Genomic DNA, 19,397 nt, shown 5'->3' with positions numbered 1-19,397 from the left:
AGAAAAACAATATTTAGAAAAATATTTAGAAAAAATATTTAGAAAAGATTTTAATGTTTTATAGCTGTTAATTCTTTCAAGGTATTTATCGAGACATACATTGTCATGAGTGTGGGCAACTGGGCATGAAACAAGCGGTTTTCTTGCATGGTGACTGATCTATTGGTGCACCTTCAGGCAGGGCGGGTGGGAGAGGGGTTCAAGGTCAACTGAATGTTAGAGATGTCAGAACTGCAAATGCCCTGATCCTCCAGAACTGTCAGCTTACCTTCACTAGTAAACAAGTCCTTCCACCTAAAAATCCTGTGCATTTTAGCACTCCCTTATACCAATTATTCTATGTATCAGCTCCAGCTACAGATGCAACTTTGGATATCACATGCACCCAGGAAGAACAACACACAGTGATTCCCATCACACATTATTCACGTGGCCTGACCCCTGAGTAGCCTCTGCCTTTTATATAGTGCCTGTGAAACTAGGAAGACTGGCATTTGTACCGAGGTATTTCTGAGTGATTTTCCTGCCAATGGGCACATTATTGCTGATTAAAATTCACATCACAGAATCACAGAATTGTTTGGTTTGTAAGCGACCTTAAAACTCCTCCAGTTCAAATCCCCCTGTCACAGGCAGGGACATCTTCCTCTAGACCAGGTTGCTCAAAGCCCCGTCCAACCTGGCCTTGAACACTGCCAGGGATGGGGCAGCCACAGCTTCTCTGGGCAACCTGTGCCAGGGCCTCACCACCCTCGTGGTAAAGAATTTCTTCCCACTATCTAATCTAAATCTACCTCTTTGAGCTTAAAGCCATTCCCCCCTTGTCCTGTCACTACAGGACCTTGTCAAAAGTCCCTCCCCAGATTTCTTCTTGACCTCTTCAGGTACTGGAAGCTGCTCTAAGGTCTCCTCAGAGCCTTCTCTTCTCCAGGCTGCACAAGCCCAACTCTCTCAGCCTGTCTCCATAGCAGAGGTGCTCCAGCACTCTGATCATCTTCAGGGCCTCTTCTGGACTCACTCCAAATGGTCCTTGTCCTTCTTATGTTGAGTGTCCCAGAGCTGAACCACACACCTTGGTGTCACCAGCAAACTTGCTGAGGGCGCACTCAATACCACTGTCTATGTTGCCAACAAAGATGTTAAACATCGCCTGTCCTAATACTGATACCTGAGGAATGCCACTTGTTGGTGATGAGAATACTGCAAAATCAAAGGGATGATCAGCCCATGACAGGACTAATTCATTGTCTGAGCTGAAACAAAAAAATCACTCATACCTCCAGTGTCTTCTGTTTATCCACCTCTCCCTGTGATCAGTATCAGCCAAGACCACCTGAAGCTGAATATAATGATGACATATGAACAGCCAATGTAGGGTATGGGGTGGAACAGACAGAAAGAAGATATAATGAATACTCTCTGGACTACCCAGGAGAAAATATTGGATGAAACTGATTTGAAGGCGCTGTAACTTATAGACAGGGGCAAACTGACCAAATATTGCAAAATTTATAAATTGTCCTTGATCACACTCATGATCAGTAACAATAATGACTCAAATCAGGGGCTAGACAGACTTGCATTGTTTGTATGTAGAGAATGAAGATTAAGGGGAAAAAAAACAAACATACACACACACACACACACACACACAAAAAAAAGGAAAAACAACCACAAAAAAAAAAATCAAAAAAAAAATCTCTGCTACAAATTCCATTTTCCATAATAATTCCCACTTGGATTTGCATCTGTATGATTCACCTGTATGATTTACTTAACACACCATCAAAACAGGATTCTTACAAATGGTAACTAAAGTCCATCACATTCACAATAAGCACTCAGATACAGTAAACTTTTTGATCCTCTCAGTATTTGAGGCACGAGGCACAGGGGAATCATTATCAGAAAGGTATTGCTAAACCTTTACTTCCTCAGTATTCTCCTACATTTCTGTTCTATATTTTTAATTATCTGTAATGTGCACAGACTATAAAAGTGATGGCTCATAGCAAACCTACATAGTCCAGTATTTAAGACAGCAAAGAGGAAAGCATGTATTTATATCCAGCACAGCTGCGATAAGGCTGTTTCTTTCAGACCCACTAAGTATATAAACTCTATCGGTACTCTGTGAATGAACATTTCATTTCAGTGGCATGTTCCCATCTCTTCTCCATTACCCGTTAGAGGATACCTGGCTGCACAGAGGAATCCTGGACTCGCAAGGCTTCCTCCCCTTCCTAGCAGATGAGAGCAGTGACCACACATCAGCACTTGTTGCTTTTTGGAGTTAGCAATGACTGACATCCAAGGACAGGCTCACTGCCTGTCCTGCTCCTGCCAGCTGAAGCATCAGCCCATGATCAGTGTCTGGCAGCACCTATCTCCCAAAAGCCATCTCTGTAGGTAGGCAGCTCCCTCCTTCCAGTGCCCTGGAGTTGGTTGCTCCCTGAATAAAGGGAAAACCTAAACAAATGTGTATCTCAGCCATTCCTTATTGCCTCTGTACCCGTTTACTTTGCTCATACACAGGCATTAGGGATTTAGTCCTTCCCCAAACCATCTCCTTTTAAAGGATACAGCAGACAAGGCACAGATGCATGTCTAACCATAAATCAAAGCTGTCCACTCCTGAGAGACCACGAACAAAAGGAAAAAGCCATAAGGTTGCAATGCGTAGAGTAGATATATCATCAGCTTAATCACTCTCTTGGGAATAAAGATGCAGTTTGCACACTACTGTGCTCTCTGTGTGTGAAATAACAGGAACTAACATGGGCTATAGAATAGCCCAGTACATCCTAGCATGACAGCAGGAGAATTAAAATAATAATTAAAAAAAAAAAAGTAAACAAAGCCTTTGAAATATATTACCTAAAACCCCACTTTCTTTATTGGATCATTAGCTACAGCACATTCGTACTGATACTAGCCAGGATAAATTTCAAAGTGCTTTACCATGTCATGGATAAGTTTCTGGTTTCATTCATTTAAAGCCTGTTTCAATACTTTCATTTCTACAAAACAACTCTTTTCTTACATCAATGCCTTTTGCAAAACCTCATTGTTCTTCTCAGAAGATTACAGTTTTTAAAGTGCATCGAGTGGCAAGAAACAGACAGCTGGCATACCTGCAAGTGCTGCTCTTCTGCATGACGTCAGCTCGATGATACCCGGAAAGTTTACAAAACCCGTCATTACTATAAACTACAGGCCAGTCCACAATCTGGGCATTTCCCAACAAAAAGCTGGATTCTGCAAAGAGAAAGAGAAAAGGAGACAAAGGGCAGATGTCAGTGGCAAAGTGCAATTAAATCCATGTGTTATACAGCAGATGCAGATTTATTCATGACGGCAACTTATAGTGTGAAATTTCAGAGGGAACTGAAATTAAAACAGGCATCAGAAAAGAAACTGTGATGTAACAGGGTAACTTAGTAACAAAAGTAGCCTCTCGCACACCAAAATACTGATATAAGTAGCAACACTTTAACAATTTAGAAATTTAACAATTTATTCAAAGCATCTGGGCAAGGTGTCATGTTTGGTTTTCATTTTATATTTAATTGTTTATATATTTATATGGTATTCATATTTTATATGTATCTTGAAATCAACTTTAAATTAACTTGTAAAATGAGTTTAAAATTATGAACTTTATTTGTGCCCAACACTGATGATAACTCTTGCTTCAAGTAAATTTTTCTTACTGGTAGGTCTCAGTCTGTTTTGCAGGACACAGGCAGCGTATCTGAATGAGGGACAGAGAGCATCAGGAGCCACTGGGGAGGGGTGAGATGTTCCGATGTTCCCACTGCATCTTGTGGCACACCGCAAGCCACATCATGCCTGTGAGTGCAAATATCAAGTGACCCACATGGAAATTCAGCATGATTGGGGAAGTAATGAGTGCCAAAGGGACTTAAATTTTGAAATAGCACAAAACAGGTACTGAATTTCAGTGGTGGTCTACTAAAAATGCACATAGGTGGATTTGGCTCATCCTAGTAACATGTGTCCAGAGCTGTAATTACAAAATATGGGCAGGGAGTACTTCTAGGAGGCTGAAATCAGGTTTAAATATCGTTTCAGTCATCTGTTCTTTCAGTCAGTGCCTACAGTTTATACGCACGGACTGGCACCAACACATTAGGAGTTACTCTTAAAATAGTTTTATTCACTAGTTTGGAAAGATTCTTCCATCCCTGCTTTTAGCAAGGCATTTTCAAAGAAGAAAATACCCATTTTTCTTAAACACAATGTTGTAGGATGTTATGTACATTGAGACTGTAAACATCCCTAATTTTGTTTCAGAAATAATATTCTCACTTAAATAGAGGTTCTCAAATTGTAGTCTGTGATGATCTTCAGTGTTTTCTTTATTTTTACTGTGAGTTTGCAATTTACTTTTGGCTGCAGGTATGGAACTAACTAGCCCCGTTCATTGATGCTAAGAAGCTTTTAAAAAATATCTATTAACAATCACCACTGTATAGAAATTATAGGAAATGTTCTTTTCAGCAGTTCTTGGTGGGGGGGAGGAAGGAGGAGGAAATTAAGGAGATGTACAAATTTTCCACATAACAGCCAAAGCATGGTTATGCCAATTACTTACAGATACACACTCAGGTGCATACATTCATTTTCACGTGAAAGTGACACAGTTTTTAAATGAGCTACACATGCCCCTCTTGCACGTATTTATAACCGTGACTGGATTTTACATTATGGTAACATTATACCGTAGAACAAGGAAAGTGTACCAAAAAACCCAGTATGTCTTTTTTCTTTATAAGCATGAATTTGGAAGAAAAGAAAATAATCTGGAGATTATTGGATTTTCTGTAGGAGAGCAGATCAAAAAATATTTAGAAGCCAAATGATGTGAGTAACAGAAGTTGAGATTTTGTGAAATCTAACCCCTTCATGCCCAAAGAATTTATTTGAATCCATCACAAATATTCTTAAGCCTAAATGCCAACTTAAAAAATTCACTTTTCTGCCTGAAGGAAGATGCCCTCACTACAGGCAGCAGCAGACACAGAGTAAAGCCTGAGCATTACATTAAGATCTTCCTGGCTTTCTGCAGCCCTTTCTGCAGCAGGGACTCAGCCCAGCTTTCCTCAGCACAGGGCAGATAATAACACAGGGAACTTCGCAAGCCCTGGAAACCAAAGGGTTCCCATTGTATTGATGTTAACCCAATCTTGCATCTTCTCCAATTTGGGAGGCACCACCAGCCCCCAAATCCACTGGGCTCCCCTCACGGTGGCCACCCTACCACAGCTGCACCCCAGCAGCTGGAGAGGATGGGAGCATAAACAATTCTTAATTTCCTACCCCAAAGGGAAACAACCAATATTACAAGTCCTCTGGTTAGATTTGAAAAGAGATTTATTTGCAGGATTATCTCTCACCAAAGTTTTGCTTGCATATTCCAATATAATTTGCACAACCAGGGCAGTGAGAGACTGTAATACCAAACTCACTCGTGGATGCTGGGCACATCTGGGTGTTCCCCAGAGGACCACAGTCCAAAAGCAAATAATCCTGCTTTGAAGCCTCCCCAACCAACAGACGTAATCTTGATTGTGTATTCCCACCACATAGCTGTTTCAGAACACAGAGTACACAGAGGATGATCTGTCGCAGCCAGCAACCAACAAGATGACATACCGCACTTAAAGGTTGCCTTCTATTCTTTACACCTGAGGGTCTCAAAATACCTGATAAGGTATGCATTCACTAAACTGATCAAATCCACAAGAAACTTGGGAGGGAACAAAATGTAAAGCCAAACTACGGATTTTTAAAAAATGAAAAAAAATAGACACTAGAAGTATCTGTGGTATTTGTAAGGTTAGATCAGATATATATAGTACATGTGCTAGAAATCTGATGAGATCTTAGCATATGTTTTCTTTTGTCCCCATGAATTTTTCTTTGTTTCACTGACATTTTTTACCCTTGTCTCCTAAGCAAGTAACGCTTATTCATCCCTACTCAGCATGTGAATACGTACGTGTGTGTCCTATTCCAACCAAAGAAAAATCTTGAATGGATGTTTGCATCTTGCTAGAGACAAAAGAATATAACTGTGGGAAAAAAGCCGTAAGAATCCGTGTTTCATTAATGCCACTGCTCAGTGAGCAGCTTGATAAAATTTAAGGAAGAACAAGTCAGCATCAGAACCTTGAGTTTTATTGTGTACCAAAGTCCCAGCATTCACAGGACTCCATGCTTACCGTACATTTTATCAAAAGTCATGTTATTTTCTCCAACCAAAACACATCAATTCTTCCCTATTTCTACGATTTATTGAGATCAAAACGACAGGCAGATTAAACTCTACATCAGACAGACCACACCCAGTTGTAAACAACCAAACTGTACTCGGTGACAGGACACTTTGAGAAAACCTCTATTTTTTAGCCAAGTGCAAAGGGACATGGAGGAGTTTTTGCTTTGAATCCTCTGCTGTGACTCCTTGTATATTCTCTAACATGTCTCCATTTTGGGCCTAACCTTGACAAAGAGAGACACTGTAGTAGACAATACCACCTCAGGGTTTCTAGGAGTTTTACGTACTTGGAGAAGAGACTGTTTTATATCGTTTCATCACCACTAACTACTCATGAAAGTCCATTTCTGCAGTTGCTTCCCTTGAAGGTTCAGTCTTGATAGACAGTCCTGGACTAAATCCATCTGCATGCCTGACTTCCATATATCTACACCTCAGTTACATGGTTTCCTCACTAAGAAAAGCCAATCACAGTTGAGTCTTGGGTTAAAACTTCCATCTGTCTGATTATATCAAATTCCACTCTGTTCAATTTGCAGCTGGCTGCTTAAACCTCCTGTAAGAGGCAAGGACTGGGAAAAAACACATTTTGTCTCCATCTTCAGTTGTCATAGGGTGGCTTAACATCAAAGAGGAGGAGTCTGCTCCCTTCCAAACACAACTGGCTGCATGTTCTTCCTTTGCTAGCAGCTCCAAAACAAGGGCCGTCAGCCAAGGGCACACAGATGTCCCCCTGTGCACTGCTGTGATGACTCTGTGGTGAAGTCCCATAGTAGCCTCTTGGTACAAGCCAGGTCTTCATTCAAGTAGCCCAGGTATAGTAAAAGGCAAGTGTGCTACAGACCTGCCTACAGACTGCCAACTGACTTGCTTCTTCCTGAGATACATTGAGACTCACTGAATGTAACAGAGAGGAAACACCCACACCACGGCTATTCACCCAATGGCAGCCCAAGGACATGCCCCACAGACATTGCTGCAGGCAAGCACTCGGTGCACCTCCATCATCAGATCCCAGGTTCACTCCTCATCCTCACCATCCTCTGATAGCCCACACCCCACATCAGTTAGTTCATACCAAATAGCTTTGGAGTGAGCCAAAGGACCTTTACACAGTCTTCTCTAAAGCATGGGCGTGAGCCCTGCAATGCCGTATGCCAAGGATGCTCCACCCAGAGCAGATGTCTTCTGCAAGACAGACCCAGGCTCAGGCCCCCTTCAAGGGAGAGGCAGGCTTACCGAGCCTGCTCTAGTTTTCAACAGATAAGAATAGTGTTTTGTGCCTTCTTCAGGAGAGAGCCAAAAAAAGTATGGAAACTGCAGAGTGATAAGCATAGGAAGAACACTGGCACTGGGATGCCCACAGCTGTTTTCCAGTTGGATTTGATACACAAGAGCTATATTCCACAAACCATTTTTTTAAAAGAATATGCTATATTGGAGGTATTCTGAAGTTTAAGGATTTCTTAGAAGAATTTAGCTACCAGTAACTGGAAAACATTGAATTCAGCAGCTACCATGTGGCAATATCTTATATTCTGAAAACATTAACATGCAGCTAGTTTCAAACTTGCATGATGATTAGCCTGAAACGTCTGGTAATGCATTCATCCTTGCTTAGATTTCCCTGATGCCCTGAAAATGCATTTCCACTTCCCATTTCCTTAGAGATAAAAGTCAATTTTTATTATTTCTAAACTTGTCTTGATGTCATTGCCTCCACCAACCATTTTCTCCACCCATCCCCCTTTCTGATATATAGTAGAGAGCCCAAATCACAAATCTGTATGTTGTCTAGAGTTCTTCGACTAAATGCATTTAAACACCAGGGTCTGCCTATAAGAGTATGGGGAAGCAGGGTTCAGCCAGCAGAGTCGCCCGTCTCAGAGTTGCTAGATTCCGCTTAGGAAGTCAGCAGGCTTTTTATTAGTTAAAATTAGTTAAATCAGTTAAAATATTTGCAAGGTTTAATACTGATGACAAGGAATTATTAGAGGCATGCAGTTAGCAAAATTTCAGGCTGGAAAACACAGTTGAGGAAAACAATCGTATATTTGCTGTTGCTGCACCTTTACTTTGTAAAAAGGCTTTTTGTATAAAGGCAGCCTATGCTGTAGAACAGCAAGCCTTTAATCTTACTTTGTCTTGCAGTAGCTAATACTCAATACAGTGGTGAGCCTTGTTTTGCTTAAAGAAAAAAAAAAAAAGACCACAGTGTGCAAGCAATATTTTTAACCAACAAAATGCCCAAAGCAGTGTAAAATTCATGTTATGTAATCACAGGAGAGCAAGAACAGCTAAATCAGTCCAGGATATATGCTTAGCCAAGTGAGAAATGTTGTCTCTAATCATCTCTTCTCCAGAAAGCTTGGGTACCACTTGTAACAAAAATTGTTTAAATCACTGTTTTGAGTTCCATCTCATGCCAAGAAGACAGGCAACTGATCTTTTCAGAAAAGTCACCACGGAAAAGATGTGTTTTTAAAAAAATGAAGCAGCAAAATACAAGTAATAATAATTATTATAATAAAAAGCAGCAGCAATTCCATCTCGGAATAAACTCCTAACTCAAGCAACTTGACACAGGGTTGTCATTCAGAATTCCCACCTTCCACTGCAGAACAAATGCAGCCTGACCCTGACAGCGTCTGTGAAACATCTGGAATTTGCCTTTTTTGATAATGCTGTTTTATTAAAGCCCCAAGCCACAAACACTGCTGTCAGCTTACTCTCCTTAGAACTACACAGGGTCAGCATATTGCTGCAGTCTTGTTTAAACCATCTTGAAAAACTCATTGGACTCTTCTATGTGTGTGTTGGGGAGGGAGGTCCTAAAAAATGTTCTAATTCTTTTTCTTTTAGCCCTCCTGAGCAAGTCTCGGCCCTGATAACACATACGTTTACTGGTGTCGTTCACAGTGACTCCAACTCAAGACATACTGCATCCCCACAGAATACAACAGAAAATCCTAAACCCTTTAGGAGAGCACTGCCCTCTGAAATCAGTCTCAATGGGCAACGGCATCCCTCCAGCTCCAGGGTCAGCTGCAGACAAACTGTTGTTCTTAAAGGAGCAACCTCCACCAGCACTTTTTACTCTTCACTATAAAGCCACACTACTGTTTTCTAACAAAGCTATTATTTCCCCAGTGTCTTTAAAGCATGCAAAACATCAGTGTCATCCAATTTATTCAGCACATTATGTTGCTTGCCTGAAAAAAAATTCTCAAAGGACTAACTCTTTACGTCACCTTTCTGTACCAGTGTTGTTTTTATTTAATATTCATATTATGAAAATGCAAAGAAGACTAAACCCAGCGCAAGATGCCACTGTGCCAACTATGCTAAAATGATCTACTTCCTGCCCCAAATAAATGCACCTCAAATAAAACAAAAGATAAATAATCCAGCATTGGCTGAAATATTAAATCCATGGGTAAATCACTTAGCTGGGAACACAGCAGCTTTCAGCAATTTAGCAAGTGAGCTCAAGAGGAAAGATTAGAGTCTGCCTGAAAATTACCTCCTAAAAACTTAAAAAATTAACTTTAATCATCCTGAATGTGAAAGACCACAGACAGCACAGTCCCCTGCCTTTATTGTGGCACAACATCATTGACCGCAGGAAGAGTTTTGAGTCAATAAGGACAAGACAGCATCCCTGTGAGATGCCTGCAAAATGACATTTCATACAGTTCTGATTGCAGTTTCTCCCCCACACATTCATTTGTCCTAGAGTTAAACTAATCCTCACGTATTCCAGTTACCATCTAAAGTCCACCTCTGAATCTGTTCACTGTTAAAATTATGCAGAATATAACATAGATGTAGCAAGACTAAATTTAAACTGGAGAACTCTGTAGCTGTCACTCCAGGTGCACAGGCACCCTCAGGGAGCAACCAAAAATCAGATTTCTAGTTTTATACAAATGAGAGTGCTTGCTTTACATTCCCGGATGAGAAAATTGCAGTAATAGTAGTTGTTTGGACATTGGGGCTCCTCTTGCAAACACTCAGCCTGAAGCTAGTGCTGGCTGCAGTTTCACAGAGCCTGGCTGTACCTCACAAAAACTGTTTTGTCAGAGAATTGTCTGCCTCTCCCATGCTCCGTTCTCTGTGCAAGTGGCTGAAGCAAAACTATCAGCAGTTAAGATCCCAGCTGGGTACCAAAGTGCTGCTTCGGGCCAGTCTCCAAAGGGGCTGCTCACAAGCCAGCAGTCAGACTCCTTCCTGCTACCGCAAGCAGGATTGGGCCCTGACTATTTGGGTTACCCAGGGGTTGGCATTCAAAATAGCCAGTCATTGAGTGTGCTGATTAAACAAGAATCAGACTTATTTTTCCTGAAAAGCAGGTAATTAAAGTTCTAACTCCAAAATTTTTTTCTATTACTTCATTTTATTAAACCACAAAATCCTCTTCCCTTAGCTTTCCAGGAGAGTAACTTAAAATCCCAGTCAACCACCAAACAGTACCCTGTTAAACATGATAATTAAAAGTATTTCCACAGCTCACTTAACTTCCTGACATTATTCTTTGGCTGCATACTCCTTCCAATAGCAATAAAAAAACTGAATATTTACTTAAAAAAAAATAATCAATAATTCCATTTTTCTCTTCTCAGATTTCAAGATGAACCTGGGAATGCAACAGCTCTTGCAGTGACCTCTTGTGGCAAGCGCTCAGCAGCGCTCAAGCGACCCCAGAAACACGTTTCTCCCGCCGCCTGCAATACACACATCAAGAAATATTCGAAATAAAAGACCCACAATATAACAAGCAGCTGGTCAGACCTCGAAGAATCCAGCTACTCCTTTAGTTAACGATATCGCGTTATTTGGGTTTCTAAATTAATACAGTGGTACAAAGCTGCCATAACTATAACCATTAAAAACATAATGATAAGAAACACATAAAAAAATTTAGGCCATGTAAAAGTCCCCCAACTTCATCAGCAGTCAGACATGCTTAATCTTTCTGCATTCAGCAAGCCAACTTGAGAATTAAAGAAAGCAGGGTGCCTGCAATTGAAAACTCCTCACAATTGTCATCTAGTAATACTTCATGTAAAAATCCACTTCGCATTGATTTATTTATCAGCAGGCACCCTGCAGTCCTAGAAACTGCAAAAGGAACCCTGTGCCTTCAAATGCAAAGAAAGCCCTAATGACATAAGCTTCTTGGACATCCCTTCAGTAAGCTCTCTGCAGTCAGCTGAGCCAGAGGATGGAAACTTTCACCCCACAGTTTATAGTGTCCTTCTGTAGAGATTTAGGGAACTGCCGAGGTCCGCATTTTTTCAGAAGATCCAGAGTGACAGACATCGTGTAAACTTGAAGCAACTTGCCTTAAAGAACTCTCTCTGCAGCGTTTGTAACTTCACTTGGATCAGATGAAAGTGCAGCTTTGTTTTAATTTAGGGGAGCAAAGCCTACACGTATCATGTCCCATAACAACAACATTTTGTCACCCTGCCTGTAAGACATCAGGTACAATACATGGGCTAGTAAGAAGGACAGGAGAGACAATAGACACTTATTTTATCTATTATACTAGTATAATAAAAATGAAAAAGTGTCTTGGCACTACAGATGTGACTCTCATTTCTCTCCCCTTTCCTGGCTAACCTCCCTTTACAACCCCGTCACTGGTACCGAGGGCTGATCCTTTAGTACTTCAAAGTCACAGGGACCCAGCAGAGTGTAAAGCTCTGTCTGAAGGAACTGCTTTGTAGAAACATGGCACAAAGCTAAAAAAGGCCAGGAATTAAATGCTAGCTTCATTAAAGCTCATGGTAAAATTCCCGTGTAAGCCTTGCAGAACCAAGTTTTCAGCCCAAGAATCAAAATACGTTCGTGAAGGACCTGAAAGACACATTTTCCTGAGGAAGCTTCTAAGAGTTATTGCAACAGAAACAATAACCAATAATTATGACTCTTACCATATAGGTAAACTTATATATAATCTTCCACTAAATTAAGTCCCTCTTCCAGGCTGTTAGCACTCTATTGCAAATTGCCGCAAAGCTCCAGAATTAATCTTTCCCAAACTCACCCTCTATCATAAAAGCAAATTATACCATTAACATAGGCTTAATGCTTTTGTTGCTAGAATATGTGAAGGGTGAAGATGGACAAGCAAGACAAACACATTCCCTTGCCCCTGTGTGCAAGGCTCAACTCACTGCATTCCTCTACATGCTTGCCAGGTCCACAAAGCCCAGCCCTGCTCTGGACTTGCCCAGTTCTGTACCTGTGACACCTCCACAATGCTGAGCCGAGCTCAGTATCAGCAAGCTCTGAATGCACTAAAGAATCAACCAATAATATTAACAATAACAGGCACAGACTGCTGAGAACATTTTAGGAGAGAACACTGCCCTAAGGAAGGCCCTTATTAAATGTCAAAAATACTAACGGCAGTAAAAGGCAGTCACCTTAATGTGATTTAACCCAGTGCTCACACAAAACACTTTTTTTCAGATCAGCAAAAGACCTGGTGTTCTTAAGATCCAGGGCACATTCAAGACTGTAGTAAGATTGTATCAATCTTTGTGAGCATCAGATAAGACCTTTACTGGATGTATTTTCACTGTGCTTTAAAAGAAGAAGAAAGATTGGACAGTACACTGAGATTAGCCAGAAGATAGGAATGTGTATCCTGAGCGCTTGGCCCTTTTTACCAGCTGCAGCAGTTGGTCTAACAACAGATTCCCCTGCTTCTCCCACAGACTTTGTCTCTGCTCAAGTGGAGCTCAGCTGAGGTGTGGGCAAACAACCCACTAAGTAGCTCAGAGGTTACTGTCCCCCACCAAAGGCTTTGGGAAACACCTGCACTCTGCTGCTGCCCAAAAGACAAAGTACACTCCTGCCCTAAAACACTTCATAAGCTTCAAGGTGTTAATTTGCCTCCAAAAGAGAGGTTCCCTGGGCAAAGGGACACTGTGGGACTTCTCCCTGACCCATCCCATAGCTTTGGCAGTGGCTCCATCCTTCCCAAACACATTGGCTGGGAGTGGGACAGCTTGGCAGGGTAGCCCAGAAATCCCACCTCTACATACAGAGGACAGAGGAGCCATTGCCACCCCATTCTTTCTGCTCAGATCTTTGACGCTTTGCTTATAACTGACTTGCCATGATAGTTCCTCCCACAATTTTAACCTCATTTGCAGCCAAAGCTAGGGCAAAAAGGAAAGGTTCATAAAACTAAACAGAAAATAAGTAAATAATGCTGAAAATTGACTATAAGACTGCTTTAAACACCAATGTGACCACCACTCTGCACACCGTGTTCCCACTATGCCAGTTCTAACTCTCCATATTTTAAAATTATTGCAATTTTGTCTATAAATTTTGTTATTTAAAACCATCTCTGGCAACTTTGATTAATTAGAATCCAGCTACATTTCATTTTGAAACCATTGATTCCATGCTCTTAAAGAAGAGCCTATCTGCTGAAATACCTGTCTAATTTTTCCAGCTGTACCTGTTGCCTAATAGAAGATATTACCTCTACCCACTAACCTTCTCCTCGTTAAGAAAAGATTTATTGTCAAGAATGAAACGGAATTGCGTAATTGTGAGAAATCTCAAAAGAGCATGTCCTTTAACCAGTAAAGGTGATAAAAGAGCTCTTTTTGAGGATGCTGAAAATGTATTTTAAAAAACAATCATCAGTCTTTCCTTCATCCCGTTTCTCAACTTGTCAATGAAAAATCTCTCGGAAACTGGTGAATCCAAGTATAAAAACAAAAGCCTGCACAGAGTCAGCAGATCAAATCCTTGCCTTCTACCAAGCACTGGCAGGAGACACTGGAATCAGATTTGCTCTACTGGATGCCATTAAGTTTGGATTAAACATCACTGAATCCAATGAAAATTACTATTTCTATAAAGGACAAATAAGGTTACTTCCTGGATGACAAAAATAAGAACTAAATCATGTTTCAGGGCACAGTACTGACCACTTAAATAAGTTAAATTCCCAATCCACTTTTCACCTTGTCCAACGGGGCAGATTTACCTCTGTAGCATCATGTATAGGCATCATCAGTGGCAGAGAAAAAGCAGAATGAATGACCAGATCAGCACGATTTAATGCTCCTAAATTAGACCAGGTTAAATCTGGAGGGGAATACACGCTTTTAAAGTATAATGTTCAAAAGCCTTCTGAGCTTTTACAGTTTTTGACATCTCAAAGCTTTACTGAGCTTTCACCAGGGACAACATGATTTAATTAAAGCATGATACAAAAGCATAGCAATCCCAAGCCATGTTCCCAGCTCTGCCATGGACTCGCCCCATGACCTTGGGAAAACAATTGTGATGCTCTGAGCCCCTGTTTGCGCCAGACTTCAAAGAACAGGTTAGGAATGCCTCTGTGTCCTCTTCCACACGGAGCTGTGAAGTGTAATTAAAATCCACAAGCACTTTGAAATTATCAGAGGGAAAGTGCTGTATAAACCCCTATTAATTAAGCTTGCATTTAATATTCTGCTAAATAAATACACTATTGCGGGAAACTAGCTCTTGGTAATCGTGCAGCTACAGAGCTTGACGGGGAGTCAGCTACCCACCACACAACCGACAGAGGCAACACCAAAGGGATGAAGCCCCCCCCCAAAAAAAACAGTTGATGGCTTAATACAAGGCTACCATTTTAACATAAAATATTTTAAAACAAATTCTAAGTCCTTATCCCACTCCTGCTCCCATGGAAGTCAATGAATCACTAATTCACCACCTGCCATCTAATCAACCCACCAGACCATGTTAGGTCCAGACCATGAATGCAAGGTAAATCCAGAGTCATGCAACAGGAAGGTGGAAGGGAACACTTCTCAGCACGGTTTCACATCACATTAATGTCTTGATTAACAATACATGTGGCAACTTTGCTCAATACTCTGCTCTGCCCACATTTCCCATTCATGTCCCCAGATGCAAGCCTGCACAGCAGTGTTTGGTATGGCAGGGTCACCCTAAACTTGAGCTGTCCAACAAGATATCTTTTAGCATATGCAAAGTCAAGGTTTCTTACCGCACTTCATTTGTGCAAACACTCATGTGTTTCAGTAGTTAGGTGCCAGTACAAAAATGACATAAATAAAGGAATGTAACTAGCACAAGACTTGCCTAGAGCAGCGTCTACATTAATACATCTAGAGACGGCAGTCTGCAGCCACACTGTAACTTTAATGGAGCTGTACACAGTACTCTTGATCGGTGCTTTGCACTGGATCAAAGGATAAAATTAACTCCAACAGCAAGGAATAATTTGACAGCCATGCAGTCCTGAACCAGTCCTGTAAATATCCACCTAACAAGGAGCTGTAGATGAGCAAGAGCAGGCACTTCTTTACATACTGCTCAGCTCCAGGACCACCATCATCCTAATCACAGTCACTCCCTCATCCTCCTTCCCAGCACCTTTACCACAGACTTAAGTGCCACAGAATTACAAAGACTCTGAAACACTGAATGAAAACAGTTGCAAGCCCAATTACTAGAGAGCTAAAGAACAAGAGCACAAGGAACAAGAGAAGTTATGGCAGTGTTTTCAAGGCCAGGTTGGATAGTGCTTTGAGCAACCTGATCTAGTGGAAGATGTCCCTGACCATTGCAATAGGGCTGGAACTAAACAATCTTTAAGGTCTCTTCCAACCCAAACCATTCTATAATTCTATGAAGAATGAAAAAAAAAAAAAAAAAAAAAAAAAAAAAGACACGATAAGCAGAGAGAGTATTAGAAATGTAAATGATGACCACTTATTCTCAGAAGCAGCAGTACCGGTAACGAGGTAAAAAGAAACGGAGGGGGACAGGGACAGGCTGGTGAAGGGCTGGCTCCAGCGGAGCCTGGCGGGGCACAGTAAAGACCCCGTTCCTTGAAGGCAAAGCTTTGGCACAGACCGCAGCGGGGCAGCGGGCGCGGCGGCTCCGTACCCCGAGGAGAGCCGCCGCGGGGACTGAGGGATGGATGGACGGACGGAGGGATGGATGGAGGGATGGATGGATGGAGGGATGGATGGATGGATGGATGGATGGATGGATGGATGGATGGATGGATGGATGGATGGACGGACGGACGGACGGACGGACGGCGGGAATTTCTCACCGCTTGAGCGCCGGACGATGTTCTCCAGGAAGGTGTTCTGCGGTGCCACCAGCCCTCTCTTGCCCCCCGGCATCCTGCAGCGCCGGGATCGGGGGCCGGGAGTGCGCGGCAGCGGCGGCGGCGGTAGCGGCGGCCGCGGCGGCAGCGGGGGGGGGGCGGAGGCGGCTGGTGCGCCCGGTGCCCGTGAGTCGCGCAGGGGCGGCCGCGGCCGCTCATGGTAGTGGCGCCCCCGCGGCGGCTGCAGCGCGGACTGGGGCCGCGCAGCGCACGGAGCCGCCGAGCGCCACCTCCCCCCCCCCCCCCCCCCCGCGCCTGCGCGCCCGCCCTGCCGCCGAGCAGGGCCGCCCCGGGACAGCGGCGGCGGGGGGAGCGGAGGCCCGCGGGTCACGCCCTGTGCCGTGCCCCGAGCAGCATCATCGCCTGGCTGGCCCCGAGCTGGCTCTCCGGGACACCCGTCGAAGTTTAGCCTGCGTGAACCAGACCCCGAAAGCCTCTGGCCCCTGCGGTTTCGTCTGTACAATTTGTAACCTTTTGAGACAGCATTCCCCTGCTCTTAGCGGGAGGGTCTGGGGGAAAGCAGGCTGCGAAATGCTGCATGACACAGTGGAAGGTGGCTGCGCTTTGCCCGCAAATGATGACCAAAAAGTGCAAGGTAACATGTCAAATGCGTGGCATTTTTTATTTGTTTTTTGGGTTTTTTTTTTTGGAGGATTCCTCCCTCTCCCGGTGAGAGCAGCCGTGAGAAGGACGCAACAGGAGGCAGATTTGGGGCTGGAGTCCTCTTTGCCATCGTTTTATTCAGAGACCCAGCTCTACCGTATTACTCCGGAGCCGAAGCCCCGGAGTCCGTGATGAGTCAGTGCAGCGAAACGCCACACGCCTATTTCTGTGTAAGCTCCCCTACTCTTGACCCAGCTGCCTTTCTCCCTCCAGCCTTTTCATTACCCAGTGTCTTTTTAAGCTGAGGACAGCAAAATCCTGGAAGGAATTTCTCCACCTATTGCTTCTGCCTCTGCTAATTTTGAATACTGCTACAACCTGGAAAAGATCGTATAAGGAAATAAGAGATGGCAAATCGCTGTTTGTCTGGGGCAGAAGCATGCCCTGCAGGGCACATCCCGATGTGCTGCGCGCTCCTGCAGCAGTTGGCACAAGCAGCGGTGCTTCTCCCAGAGGAAATTATTCCACTGTGGAAAAAATAATTAATAATTTTGTTGGTTTTGTGTTTAGGTGTTCGCCCCCCTCCCCTGCACCCTCCCATCCCCTCCCCCCCCCCCCCCCCCCCCTTCCCCCAGCACCTCCTCCTTCCCACGCCTGGGTCTTGGTCCAACAAGTGACACTGAGGTCACCTGAACAACTCTGATTAAAGTTAAGCACGTTTAAAATCTCTACCACACCGGGAGCGGCTGCAGGAGCAGCTCCTTCAAGGTGGGTGTGCAGCAGCTGTCCTGCCCGCGGGTCCTCAGGCAGCTTCCGAAAGCGAGAAAGTCTGGGCAAATGCAAATCGGGAGCAGCTCCACTGCAAGCAGTGTGGGGATGCTGAAATAAAACTTGCTTTGAGAGGTGAAACAGACCCTATTTGTCAAACCCTTCTCGTTTTCCATCGCAGCTCTGAAATCTTCAGGGCTCTCATTAGGGTGTTGTGGTTTAAAACATACTCCTGCTGAGCTCAGCCCCAGATACAGGGAAATTTCTCTCCTGGTAATTGACGACTGGACAGCAACACCTTCATTTCTTTCAAGTGAGCAGTAGCCATAAAAACGTCTCTACACAGGCAAATACTGTGTGACTATCTGGACAGTATTGCCAGGACCTCTGCTCCCCAGTTCCACCCAATTTGAACCCAATTTGAATTCTACTCATTTCCTATCCTTGTTTTGAAACCCAGAGTTGCCTACTTCCCTCCCCCCCCCAATGTTTTGATTAATGCTTCAGAGGCTTTCTTTTTCACTCTTTCTACTAAACCTCTCCATTGCGGTGTGGCAGTCATGCCAGACAGTCACTTCATCCTCCCTGCTTCATGTCCTCAACTTCAGATCCCCCCTATTAAGTTTTTCTGCTATATTCCCTGTGGTGCTAATTAAACAATAGGTTATGGAGAGGGACAAGCTCCAAAGTCACATATTTAAATGTCACAGACATCTGATGGAATAGAAAGGGCAGGACATGTGGTGGGATGCTTGCTTCTGCATCAAGGTAGCAATAAACTCCAAAGGACACCTCTTTGTTTTTTTTCTGAAATGCTAGATGAGGCTAAAGATAATCTTGAAATGAAAAGTCTGATAAAGAAAGCAAACTGGAAAGTGACTCTTGGGGAATCTGCAAATTGTGCTTGGAAACAGCATCAAGCCACCACACAGGAAGCTGTCAGAAAGGTTTGAGGTCAGTGTGAGTAGAAAAAAAGGCAGCTAAGCAGTTTCTTTCCAAATAAAAAATACCCCAGTCTCAACCAGCTGCTCTTAAATATGGCAGAAAATCCACTGTGATTCAAAATGTAATTTTTATTTTTTTGTTTTTAATCCCAGAACAGGTAAATCAATAGCTAAGTGTAACAACATTCCTGATGGAAGATCAGAGCATACCTACTCCTTCTTTCTTCTCAGCTTTCAAGCTGTATCTCTTTAAGCAAATAAACTAGCTTTCCTTTCCTGAAAGGAAAAAGGCTAAAAGGGAACAAGCACATTCCTGTACCAGGGCAAAAGAGAAATGATGATTCCTTCCTCTTCTATTTCATCATTTCTTCTGAAATTTGAAGCACCCGCTCAGGGCGATTTACCTCTTTACTGGCATTTCAGCAAAAGGCACTATACATGCAGTGGGCAAACACTGACTCCCACAGCAAGTGGAGACAGAGCATGCTGTGAAATTCAGCTGCATCTGGCGAAGAGCTGACCATCTGAATCTAAACCTATAGGAGAGCGTTATATAGTCCCCTTCAGGAACTATTAAACATTTCAGAACTGGTTCTCATCCACAGCA

The 19,397-nt window shown here is 43.1% G+C and overlaps 1 protein-coding gene across 1 annotated transcript in view; it reads right to left on the bottom strand.

Moving 5' to 3' along the window:
- KCNH5 (potassium voltage-gated channel subfamily H member 5) overlaps nt 1–16,526 on the bottom strand; it is a 159,186-nt gene extending 142,660 nt beyond the window's left edge. Inside the window, exons 1-2 of the mRNA XM_061464210.1 lie at nt 16,419–16,526; nt 3,135–3,258 (exon numbers count right to left, since the gene is read on the bottom strand). Of these exons, the coding sequence (XP_061320194.1) occupies nt 3,135–3,258; nt 16,419–16,491 (197 nt within the window). The 5' untranslated portion in view covers nt 16,492–16,526. The remainder of the gene's footprint in view (nt 1–3,134; nt 3,259–16,418) is intronic.
- Nucleotides 16,527–19,397: the final 2,871 nt, after the last annotated feature.

Source organism: Pezoporus flaviventris, unplaced genomic scaffold (genome assembly GCF_033815535.1).
Source record: "Pezoporus flaviventris isolate CSIRO_AGI_PZ_B2104156 unplaced genomic scaffold, CSIRO_AGI_Pfla_v1 ptg000036l, whole genome shotgun sequence".
In the NCBI taxonomy this organism is placed as follows: Eukaryota; Metazoa; Chordata; class Aves; order Psittaciformes; family Psittacidae; genus Pezoporus; species Pezoporus flaviventris.
Note: the sequence above shows the minus strand (reverse complement) of the source record. Positions and strands in the feature narration are given on the sequence as shown.